Here is a 13318-nt window from a genome sequence, read left to right on the forward strand (position 1 = left end):
TAAGTTTTTTGGAACTGAAAGTTCTGCCACTGCATTCCACATCTGATCTCCTAATTTTGTGGTACGCTTGTCGGAAATATATGAAGAGGTTATGGATAGTTCTATTGAATTCCCATCCTTTTTCAAGCAGCTGCCTTAGAAGAAAAATTTGATTTATGGTCGATCTATTTTTTTTTATAAAGGACGCGACATAAAATCAGCAGAGTTTTAAAGAAAATCAAAACAGAGATTATATTTAACACCGACAGGAAAATTTCAATCATATTACCAACTGCTAAAACAAAAATTGCATTGGAAAATCAATTAATGCGACAAATTGTAATCGGATAGACCAATCGAGGAATGCGGGATAGACGAGAAAAAAGCATGCCATTGAAATAAAAGAGAAGACGTCACCTCTGGCACAGCATGTCATAAACACATGACATAAAATAAATTTAATGAAACAATGATGACATGGTCAAGAGCCAGTCAACGTCGTAACCGCCAACCTGATCGAGCTGGCCAAATTGCATAAAGTAAGGCCAATAACCAAGCAAGCAACAATGATGCCATTGAAAATATGACCAAATGTCTGATCGGGGGAGCAATAGAAATTGAAAAACATCAAAAAAATTTAAATATGAGATTAGGCCCAAAGACTTCCAAAGCAAAAAAGCGCAGAGGGTCTACCCCCACTACCACAAATTTAAAAAGTGTCCTAGACTCTCCTAGTAGACGAGGGCATTTAGCACAAAATAAATAAATTTTTAAATACAGCACATAGAGACTTGCAGTTTTTTGCATTATGTTCAGGATGAAAAATGGGTGGAAATGCATAATTGCACTGTAAAGTGCATAAAATGCATCCAAAATTGCATAAATATAAAAATAAAGTCAAAATCAGTATTGTCCTTTTCATGAGCATTTTTCAGTGCGTAACAAATGATAAAAAAGGGTAAGTCCGTGATAATACACATTTATGACATTTATTCTAACATGACATTTTAGTTAAATCTGACAGTTGTCACATTTTATTTTCAATTTGGAATAAAAACAAATCAAATGTGTTTCTTGCATTTATAAAATGGTATTTTCTTTGATTTGTATAGTCTTATAAATTATACAGATTATATTTTTATTATTATTATCTAATTAAAAAAAAAATTATTTTTTTTATTATCGCGCCATCTATCGACAACTAGAATAACTAGAATAAATGTTGTAACTGTCTGTAATCACGGACGTGCCTTTTTTTCTGTCACATACAATTTAATGCGTTAGAAAGAAATAGAAAAACTGTGACGCACTGAAAGATGATCATGAGAAAAAGAATACTAAGGAACAAAATTTATTATTTGGGGGTTTTTGGGGTCACTGAATACGATTACGCAATCAGAACTCACCCCCGGATCACCTGGTGCCCAAGGTCAGTGCAAGAGACGTCATCTTCTGGAGTTTCGATGGTTTTCGGCTTCAAGTCGATGTAAATGGATTACTTACGGGTTTTAGGGGTCACTAAGTACTAATATGCCATCAGAATTGACCTACGGAGTACCTGGTGCCCAGGGTCGCTACTAAGGCACGTCATCTTCTGGAGTTTCGAAGGATTACGGCACTAAATTGATGCAACTGGACTATTCGGGGGTTTTGAGGTTGTTAAATACGAATATGTCATCAGAACGAATACGTCATCCAGTCACCTCTGGATCACCTGGTGCCCAAGGTCACTGCAAGGAACGTCATCTTCTGGACTTTCGAGGGCTTTCGGGATTAAATTGGTGCAAACGGATTACTCGGGGGTTTTTGAGGTCGCCAAACACGAATATGCCATCAGAATAGACCACCGGATTACCTGGTTCCCAAGGTCACAGCAAGGGACGTCATCTTCTGGAGTTTCGAGTATTTTCGGCATTAAATTGATGTAAACGGATTACTCACGGGTTTTTCGGGGTCGGTAAACACGAATATGATATCAGAACTGAGCTCCGGAGTATCTGGTGCCCAGGGTCGCTCCTAGGGCACGTCATCTTCTGTGGTTTCGAGTGTTTTCGGCATTTAATTGATGCAAATGGATAACTGGAGGGTTTTTGAGGTCGCTAAACTATCAGAATACCACCTAATATGTCATCAGAACCGACCCCCTTTGCACCTGAAGCCCAAGGTCACTGCAAGGGAGGTCCTTTTCTGGAGTTTTGAGGGATTTTGGCATTAAGTTGATAAAAATGGATTACGCGGGGGTTTTTGTGGTGTTAGACACGAATATGCGATCAGAACAGACCACCGGATCACCTGGTGCTCAAGGTCACTGAAAGGGACGTCATTTTCTGTAGTTTCAAGGGATTTCGGTATTAAATTGATGCAAACGGAGTACTTACGGGTTTTTGGGGTCGCTAAACACGGATATGCCATCATAATCGAACTTTGGAATACCTGGTGCCCAGGGTCGCTATTAGGGTACGCCATCTTCTGGGGTTTCAAGTGCTTTCGGCATTTAATTGATGCAAATGGACTACTGGAAGGTTTTTGAGGTCGCTAAACACGAATATGCCATCACAAACAACCCCTGTGCACCTGGTGCCCAAGGTGACTACAAGGGACGCCATCTTCTGAAATTTTAAGGAATTCCGGCACTAAATTGATGAAAATAAATTACTCGGAGGTTTTTGAGGTCGGTAAACACTAACATGCCATCAAAACAGACCATCGTACCACCTGGTGCCCAGGGTCACTACAAGGGGCGTCATCCGCTAGGCGAGGTTTTCGGTACTATATTGATGCAAACAGATTACTTATATGTTTTTGGGGATGCTGAACACGAATATTCCATCAGAACAAACACCGGAGGACTTGGTGCCTAAGGCACGTCATCTTCTGGAGTTTTGAAAGTTTTAGGTACTCAATAGGCAAGTTATCCTCTAAAATTTCGAGGGTTTTCGGCATTAAATAGATTCAAACGGATTACTCATGGGTTTTTGGGGTTGCTGAAGACAAATACGCCGTCAGAACAAGCACCGGAGCACCTGGTGCCTAAAGCATATCATCTTCTTGAGTTTAGAAAAATGTTGGTACTAAATTGATGTAAACGAATTGCTCATGGGTTTTTGGGTTCACGGAATACGTATGTTGATCTATTTAATTTTTTACATGAGATTTATTATGCGTTGACATTATTAGTGATTACCGTAACCACTAGATACTCCAGAATTCCTCATATAAGCCATATTCGTGTTCAACAACCCCAAAACCAAAAAGTAGTCCATTTTTCATCAATTTAGTACCGAAATCTCTCGAAACTACAAAAGATAACGTGCTTTAGGCACCAGGTGCTTCGGTGACTGTTCTTATGTCGTTTTCGTGTTCAGGTACCTAAGAAACACATGAGTAATCCGTTTTCATCAATTTAGTACCGAAAACACTCAAAACTCCAGAAGATGACCTGCCGTAAGCACCAGATGCTGCGTGGGTTTGGACTGATGGCATATTCATATTCAGCAACCCCAAAAACTCAAGAGTAATCCGTTTGCACTAATTTAGTAACGAAAACTATCGAAGAAGATAACTACAGAAGATAGCGTGCCTTAGGCACCAGGTGCTCCGGTGCCTGTTCTGATGGCGTATTTATGTTCAGAAACCCCAAAAACCCATTAGTAATCCATTTGCATCAATTAAGTACCGAAAACCCTCTAAACTCCAGAAGATGACGTGCCCTAGCTACCAGGTGCTCTGGTGTCTGTTCTGATGACGCAATCGTGTTCAACAACGCCAAAATCGGATTAGTAAGTAATCCGTTTGCATCAATTGAATGCCAAAAACCCTCGGAACTACAGAAGATGACCTGCATTAGGCACCAGGTGCTCCGAGGGTGAGATCTTATGGGGCATTCGCGTTCAGCAACCCCAAAAACCTATTAGTAATTCGTTTGCATCAATTTATTGCCGAAATCTCTCAAAACTCTAGAAGATGACGTCCCTTACAGTGACCTTGGGCACCAGGTGCTCCGTGTGTCTGTTCTAATGGCATATTCGTGTTTAGCGACCTCAAAAACTCCCCGAGTAATCCATTTGCATCCATTTTATGCCGAAAACCCTCGAAACTCCAGAAGATGACGTGCCCTAGTAGCGATCCTGGTCACCAGATACTACGGAGTTCAATTCGGATATCATCGAATATTATTCGTGTTTAGCAACCCCAAAAACACGTAAGTAGATGACGTCTCTTGCAGTGACCTTGGGCACCAGGTGATCCGGTGATCTGTTCTGATGGCGCCAGACTCCAGAAGAGGGCGCCCCTTGCAGTGAGCTTGGGCTCCAGGTGCACAAGGAGTCGGTACTGATGGCATATTCGTGTTTAGCGACCTCAAAAATCCGTAAGTACTTAATCCGTTTGCATCAATTTTATACCGAAAGCCCTCGAAACTCCAGAAGATGACGCCCCTTACAGTGGCGTTGGACACCAGGTGATCCTAAGGTCTATGCTGATGGCATCTTCGTGTTTAACCACCTCAACAATCCCCCGAGTAGTCCAGTTACATCAATTTAGTGCCTAAATCACTCGAAACTCCAGAAGATGACGTGCCTTAGTAGCGACCCTGTACACCAGGTACTCCGGAGGTTAATTCTGATATCATATTCGTATTTAGCCACCTCTAAAACCCATGAGTAATCTGTTTGCATTGATTTAATGCCGAAAACCATCGAAACTCCAGAAGATGATGTCTCTTTACGTGATCTTGGGCACCAGGTGATCCGGTGATCAGTTCTGATGGCGTAATCGTATTCAGTGATCCCAAAAACCCCCAAATAATAAATTGTGTGCCTTAGTATACTGATTTTGCCTTTATTTTTATATTTATGCAATTTTGGATGCATTTTATGCACTTTACAGTGCAATTATGCATTTCCACCCATTTTTGAATAGTAGACTTTTTTCCTGACGTCATCCTGAACATAATGAAAAAAACGGCAAGTCTCTAGGTGCTGTATTTAAAAATTTATTTATTCGGGTGTTTTTTAGTGCTAAATGCCCTGGTCTATAGTTGACCAATTTCAAATTTTCAAAGTGTGTTTGAAAGCTTGAGATTTTATTTATATTTATCTACTCTACAAAGGAGTATTAAGTAAAACTGATAAATTATGTAATGTTTTGTAGGTGTTGCCGGCCAGTGCCGGTTCACCTTATTCAACACTGTATTCACTAACACAAGTGTCACTCACACAAGTCTTCTGGCCACTGTTTCTTGAGTCTCCGAACTAGTAATGGACGATTGGTAAGCATGGAAATCAGTTCGTTGTTGTGATTGATACTTCTTTTTCTATGTTTGACCGCATGCAGTCCTATTACGTCCTTTATAATAAATGGTATTTTAAGTCCTCATGTAATGTTTGGTTTGAAATATACCAGGGTGCATTTGCAATGATTCTTAAAGTTTTTGATTGGTATGGCTGCAGAATTTTGGTGTTGATGGTTTCGTACATCCACATAGTTCACTCCCGTAGGTTCATATAGGTTTTAGTATTATTTTGTATATTGCCAGTTTATTTTCTATGGATAATTGTGATCTTCTACCAAGAAGCCAATTTATTTGTCTGGTTTTTAATTGGAGTTGTTGTTTTTTAGCTTTAATGTGCGCTTTCCATGTTAGACCGCTTCGGTCTTCGTTGGGATAACTTGGTGGTATTTTATTTATATGCAATAAAAATTAGACTTAAAGTGCTTATGTTGGGCCCAGCAAATTTGGAATTTCTTCGCAGGCCCTGAATTATTATGGAAATTATTATGCAAAAACTATTAAACTAATCCAGTAATCCTAACAAAATTCAGTACCTACCTACACGTTTTAGTCGTATTATATTGTTTTTCTCTGCGGAATATAAAGGCTGTTTAAAGGATCAAAAGTTTAAAGGAGAAAATCAATTTTTTGCACTTTTTGCAAAACTTTTACCTTGAATAGTTTTTTTTTTGTTGAAGCAATATATCTCTCGAGTTATAGGCGAAAATATGTGCGCAAAAAGCAAAAATTTTCAAAAGACTAAGTTTTCACTCTAATGGCATACAACATATCCCACCAGAATGAAAACAATGGGAACCTTCTCTGGTTTCATTCTGGTGGGATATGTTGTATGCCATTAGAGTGAAAACTTAGTCTTTTGCTAGCAGTTGCCGCTAGGGCATCTATGCCATTTCGTTCGTTGCAATTCGGGACTGCACGCTGGGGTTTGTTTTGGTTGGATCAGGGAGAGCAGCATATGTGCCTCCTGATGAGAGACTAATAAGTTTCGAAACCGGTAGAGGTGCTTGCGGCACTCTCTGATTGGACTGGAATATGGTTCGGCTGTATTTTCGTTTTGCAACGAAATTGAAAATGGTTATTAATTTTTGATTTTTTTCAAAAATTTTCAATTTTTTTCAGATTTTATTAAATAAAAAATTAAGCACAAGGTTTGCGACTGGCACATCTCGTGTTTATTGATACAAGGTACATCCTAAAGTAATTGAAGCAAAAAAAATAGACTCATTATAGACTATTGATTATGTATTGTAGAAAGGAACTACAACGTTAACGCGATTTTATTGTCTCATATGGTCAATGGACGTCTAAATTTGAAGAAACCATGGAGTGCTACCATTTAAATGGGTGCGTTTTTGAGAAAGGGGTGGTTTAGTCGCTAGGCACAGGGCGAATTAGGGTGAGTTCTATGTACTTTTGGTAGAAACACGTGTACAGGAAAATTGTTATAGGTTAAAATTACTATCGAAACATCACATTTTAAAGTCAAAAATATTTTTTTTACAAAAATAATGTTAAAAAGAAAAGCAAAAAAAAAACACGAAAGATAATAATTTTGTTTTTTCCCCTTAAATTATTTCACGGGGATATAGGTATAGGCATTGCTTCACAGAAAAAAAAACTTACATCCTTCTTCTTTAAAATGACGTTTTGTAGAAGTCTCTATGATTTATAGTTTCCAAAATATGATTTTTCAAATTTCACCACTCACAGCGATTTTGGCCTATTTTCCTTGTTACTTCTCAAACACTGTTCTGTAACTTTTTTCTACGTAGCTTTAGGTATGTGCAGTGTTACATTTAGTATGAAGAAAAGTCAATTAATTTTAAAATGGTCGATTGTAGAAGGCTGTATGACTATTTTTAAGCAAGATATGGTTCTTCAAACTTTTATACTTTTAATGATTTTTGATATATTTTACGATTATTTTTAAATTTCCCATTATAACTTTTTTTATTGTATATTTAGGTATATACATTGTACACTAAAAAAGAAAGCTTATTTTCTTTACTTTAAGATGGTGTAATGTAAAAAGTTCTAGGACTATTTTTAAACAAGATATGCTTTTTTAAAATGTGACATATACACATGCAGTAGGTCCCAGTTGGGACCATATGGAAAACTTTTTTATTATTAACTTTATGAAAAAAATTGTTCTTTATAAAATGCTATGCATAGTCAAGACCTAAGATGCAATCATCAGATATAAAATTTTATTAATAGTGTACGAGGTATGTTAAAAAATATGAATTTCACTCAAGGGTAAAGTACCTTTTAGTTTCACAATATCGAAAAGTGTTATTAAGAAAAGTTATTTGGAATTAAAAATTATGTTATAATATGCAATTGTATTCTTCTAATTGAAAAAAATAAAAAATAAATAAAATTTTTCTCAAATTACGGATCCCTTTGGAAATCCTACGGATATCTTGTTTAAAAATAGTCCTACAATTTTTTGCAATACACCATTTTAAAGTAAAGAAACTAAGCTTTTTTTATTTTACAATGTTTATACCCAAAATGTACAAGAAAAAAGTCATAATGAGACATTTAAAAAATAATCATTAAAAATATCAAAAATCATTAAAAGTATAAATCCTTGAAAAAGCATAACTTGCTTAAAAAGAGTTGTGTAAACTTATACAGTAGACCATTTTAAAGGTAATTGACTTCTGTTTCTACTAAATGTACCATTGCATATACTTACCTAGAAATGCGTAGAAAAAAGTTACAGAACATTGTTTGCGAAATAATATGGAAAATGGCCAAAAAATGCTGTGAGTTTGAAAACTCTGAACTTTGAAATTTTGAAAAATCCTATTTCGGAAACTGTAAATCCTAGAGACCTTTTCCAAACTTCATTTTAAAGAGGAAGGATGGAAGTTAATTTTTGCTAAAGCAATGCCTATCTATACCTATATCCCTGTGGAAAAAAGTTATAGGGTAAAAAACAAAATTGCTTTCTTTCGTGTTTTTTTCTTGCTCTTCTTTTGAATATATTTTTGTAAAAAACTTATTTTTGACTTTGAAATGTGATATTTCAATAAAAAATTTAACCTAGAACAATTTTCTTGTAGACGTGTTTGTACCAAAAGTGCCTATAACGCACCCTAATTCACCCTGTGCCTAGGGACTAATTCACCCCTTTCTCAAAAACGCGCCAATTTAAATGGTAGCACTCCACGGTTTTTTCAAATTTAGACGTCCTTTGACCGTATGAGATAATAAAATCCTGTTAACGTTGTAGTTCCTTTTAGCTGTTTTACTTTGAATTATTTGAATATAATCAATAGCCTAATATGGGAATTGTTCAATTCAAAACCAATTCCGCCTGGACTATAAGTCTGGATTTGCAGTTTACTTAAACCAAAAGAACTAATCCAATGTAAATCGTTGTTATCCATAAATACGATTAAAAATAATCCATAATAATCCATACAAGAAATGTTTTAGATCTACCCACTGGATGAATCATTCCAAAAGAGTTTTCAAATACTAGCAGACTATGCAGTTAAAAATTTCTCCCAATTAATTGGAGCGCTATTGCCTAGCTTTGAGAAAAACGACGAGTACAAGATTTATGGTTTTTTAACATTGCTGCATAAGATCAAAAGTGGCCATTTTAATTTTATAAAGGTAAATACTTTTCATCTGTTAGGTATATTTTTTTATGAAATTGTTTATCGCTTTTTATTAACTAGGTACCTACTAAGTATTAACGTTGTATTAATTATATACAGCTGAAACAAAAGTATTGAAAAAAGTTCGAAGACATTTCTATTAAGACCAGATTCTGATAACTCATATCAGAAAAACTCATATATAACTCATATAGAAAAAATAAATTACTACAACGGTACTGTGTAGAACGTTTTTAAAATTGCTCGTAGTTATTTGCTATTTTTGCAAGGAAATAGTTATTTTTGTATTGTTTACTTGGCATCAATTTAATCGTCTAATTACAGTGGTAATATTAGCGAAAAATTAAAATCTGTGCAACATAAATTAAGCGAGTAATTAGAAGATATTTGGAAGTTGTTCTGCTGAATAAACAGGTTAGTCAATAATTGTTTATCGTTACCAAGGTCAAACAGCTTTAAATATGAGTGATTGCCAGAACTGACGGTTAGCTCTAGGGTCAACGTAAAACACCTAAGCAAATGGAGTATTTGGATCAGTTGAGAAAGGAGCTAAATGATCGAAAGGCTAAAGGCGAGACTGATATTACTATAAAGTTTATCAGAGGAACTCCTCTATTGTACCATCAAAAAACTGAAACAGTCAAATTTTCTTAATTGCTCTATATCTTATACTAATATTGATTCTTTAATGGCAAAACTCAATGAATTTGTTCCTTATATGGATTTAGAGAAGCCTACTATTATGCTTATAACAGAATCCTGGCTCAAACCACATATACCTAATTCTATCATAGATGTACAAGCTTATACTATATTCCGCAACGACCGGCTTTCGACGGAGGTGGAGTATGCATTTATGTGTTAGATTCTGTTTTTTCTCAATTTACAGTAACTGTTTTACCGTCCAATATTCCTGGCTTCGAGGCAATATGTCTTCTCTTTCATAATAAACACTTATCTTTTACGATTTGCTGTATTTACAGACCGCCTGATACTGCTTATAATAATTATGTTCAACTTATTAATTTTTTATCCGCTTTAGCTTCAACTTACAAAAACCTAATTATTGCCGGTGACTTCAATCATAGAGATTTAAAATGGCCACATCCTGTACCTCAAAATGCCTCATCTAGACTTCTTCTTGATTTTGTACAAGATTCACATCTCCAACAAATCGTTACTGAACCAACTCGTTTCCGTTCTGGGCAGCAACCCTCCATCTTTTATTTAATTATTACTTCTGATAATGATTTAATAAACAATCTAGAATACTATCCCCCTTTTGCTAAATCCGATCATGCAATTCTTCAGTTCCAAATGCAGTTAATTCTTGTTACTGATCCAAAAAAACTATACGCATCAAGATGTTTCATTGGTTATAGAGGTATTAATCATGATGTGTCACTGGTAGACTGGGCTTCCGTCCTGTCGTTACCAAATGTACAGGAAAATTGGAATATTTTTCATGAACAATGTAGCAACAACATAAAAAAGAATACAAGCTCAAGACTTATAACTACATTTCCTTCTAAACCCTGGATTAATTGGGATATTCAAAGATTGATAAGAGAAATAAAGCTCTTTGGCAAAAGTATCAAAGATCACGTTTGGAGAATGATTTTGTTACGCATAGGAATGTTGCCAATCTATTGAAAACAAAAATTTGCAATGCTAGGAGAAACTATGAAAAAAATATTATAGAGAGCAATAATCCAAAGAAGTTTTATAAGTATATTAGAACTTCCATAAACACAAAAGTTTCTGTTCCTCAATTAAAAACAGACTCAGGTGATATTACAAATGATGATTTGAAAGTGGCTACAACTTTTGCTAAGAGCTTTTACGGATCTTTTACTTTATAACATGATGGCCCGCTCCCAGACTTACATTATGAACCCGTAAATCATAGTTCTATTACCTCAGTAGAATTTTCTCCTGATGATATTTTTAAAAAACTTAAAGAACTTGACACCAACAAATCTCCAAATCATGTGCAAATGCTCTGAAATATCCGCTCCATTTGCTTATGGAACAATTATTCCACTCTGCTACTCTGCCACTTATTTGGAAAGAAGCACGGATGAAACCAATTTTTAAGAAAGGATATAAACTCGACCCCAAAAATTATAGGCCTGTTAGTCTCACTCCAGTTATATCCAAAGTTATGGAATCAATTATTGTGGATAATTTGCACATATTTTTGAACCAGCATCAAATAATCCCGAACGAACAACATGGCTTTACCAGTGGAAGATCGGTTGTTACCAACTTGTTGTGTTGCCTAAATGACTGGACTACCGAAGTAGATATGGGACAGGATATTGATATTATCTACTTAGATTTTAGCAAGGCTTTCGATAAAATTCCAAGAGAAAGGCTTCTGAAAAAATTAAACCGGATTGGAATTCGCGGGCAACTGTTAAACTGGATTTCAGCCTTCTTAAGTGAAAGAAAATATTCAGTAAGAATACAGTCTTCACATGACATATATGACGTAATAAGTGGAGTTCCCCAAGGATCTGTTTTAGAGCCACTACTGTTTAATATATTTACATCGGAGCTAAAATACATCATTTCATCAAAGCTTTCGGTTTATGCGGATGACACAAAGCTGTACAACAATCCTAATATAAACTCTCAGTGTTTGCAAAAAGACGGGGACGGCATTTCTCGATGGTGTACTGACTGGTTGCTACCGCTTAATATAGAAAAATGTGTCGTTCTTCATGTCGGCAAAAATAATCTTCGGTTAAATTATTTTATTAACGGCACCGTTTTAAAAAAGACCGATTGTCACTCTGATCTCGGCGTGTTAATAGACTCACAGTTGTCCTGGACTCCACAAACGTTGCAACAGTGTAATAAAGCCAATCGCGTGGTATACCTTATTACTAAAGTTTTTTCGTCCTGTGACAGTCGAACCTTAGCAAAATTGTATAAAACTTATGTGAGACCTATATATTAGAATTTGCTAATTCAGTGTGGTGCCCGGTTCTTCAGCGTGACGTAAATATGCTGGAAAATGTACAGCGACGAGTAAAGGGTCGTTTAAACACAGCGATAAATCAAACAACTTATCAAGGTCAATCGAGTTGTTGCAACTTATCATTGTGTGTAAACGGTGCATCGCACAATTTATCAAAGTTGGAGTTGGGTTGAAGGTGGTATCGCATTGAATCGCAGCGTCTAAACAGCGTTTCAACTTGTCATCACAACTAGTTGCTGTGACTTATCGTTGTGTTTAAACGACGCTTAACACGGATCCCGTATTCATTGGTGCGTCCCTCATATGAAGATCGTTTAAGGATCATGGATTTAGTTCCATTATCCGCCCGCAGACTTAGAGGCGACTTAACTACAACATTCAATTCATTTCATTACGAAACTTCTTCACTCAGAAATTTCTTTACAATAAATACAAATGAGAGGTTAAGAGGCCATCCCAGAAAGCTAAGAAGAGAACTCTGCAGAACCAACATCAGGTTAAACTTTTGTCAAATAGGGTTGTTCATGCTTGGAATTCATTACCGGCTTATGTCGCTATGGCTCCCAGTACAAATAGTTTTAAGAATAGACTCGATAATAATTAATTGTATTTTTAATTTAATTATATGTAATTCAGCTTAAGTATAAAACAGCTAAGTACCAAAATTTGTTTAGCTTTTTAGAGTATAATAGGATTCTAATCCTCTACTCTTATTGAATGTTAATAATAAATAATAATAATAATAATAATAATAATAATAATTTCCTGTGGGAGTTTTATGTCAGTTCTTCTATCAGGCGCGGCCCCCTGCGAATGGGGGATGTTTTCTGGGTATTCGTAGCGCCAATACCCAGAGAGTAGCAGGAATACTTGCCGTGGAACAAAAACTGACACCTGGCAGTAGGTATAAAATGCACACCCATGAGAATGGAGACAAATAGTTTATGTTTAGGGCCGCTGCCTGGGGATCGCCAGGGCACGTCTGGAGCCGACGCTGGACGTGACAGCATGCGGGACGTCGGTGGCAGGGTGTTGAGGAGGCGGGCCCCTGTCACACAAACAGCTACAGCCCAACAACAAGAACAACAATCACAAGCGAGCCAAACAACAGCAAGAGCTCCACTCGCTGAAGGTGCTGCGCCGGAACATCAGCCGGCGCTCACTCAAGCGGGACGACCGAGGCAGCGCATGAAATGGACTGTGTCCATTAACGAAATCATCTTGCGCTTCTATTATAAGGTGACAAACCTCGGTCAAGAAACGATCGGCTACAGACAACAGCTGTATGCCGAATTTTGCAGGGAGTACCCAGATATTCAAGTATCGGAGCAAAGAGTATCAGATCAATACCGGGTAATCGTAAGAAACAACCTTATCCCAGAGACTAGACGCAATACGATCAAAAGCGAAGTCGAACGGGAG

General features: G+C 36.6%; 1 protein-coding gene across 2 annotated transcripts in view; it reads left to right on the top strand.

The window, feature by feature from the left end:
- The window catches only part of LOC114328118 (uncharacterized), a 78290-nt gene that overhangs the window by 47891 nt on the left and 17081 nt on the right, over window positions 1-13318 (top strand). Inside the window, exon 7 of one of the 2 annotated variants that reach the window (XR_007697492.1) lies at window positions 8712-8905. Coding sequence is in view for 1 of the 2 variants with exons in the window: in XM_028276892.2 (XP_028132693.2) it covers window positions 8723-8905 (183 nt within the window). In the remaining variant the exon portion in view is untranslated. The remainder of the gene's footprint in view (window positions 1-8711; window positions 8906-13318) is intronic. The other variant, XM_028276892.2, reaches the window with a different exon arrangement.

The sequence above is a fragment of the Diabrotica virgifera genome, chromosome 4 (genome assembly GCF_917563875.1).
Source record: "Diabrotica virgifera virgifera chromosome 4, PGI_DIABVI_V3a".
NCBI classification, from domain to species: Eukaryota; Metazoa; Arthropoda; class Insecta; order Coleoptera; family Chrysomelidae; genus Diabrotica; species Diabrotica virgifera.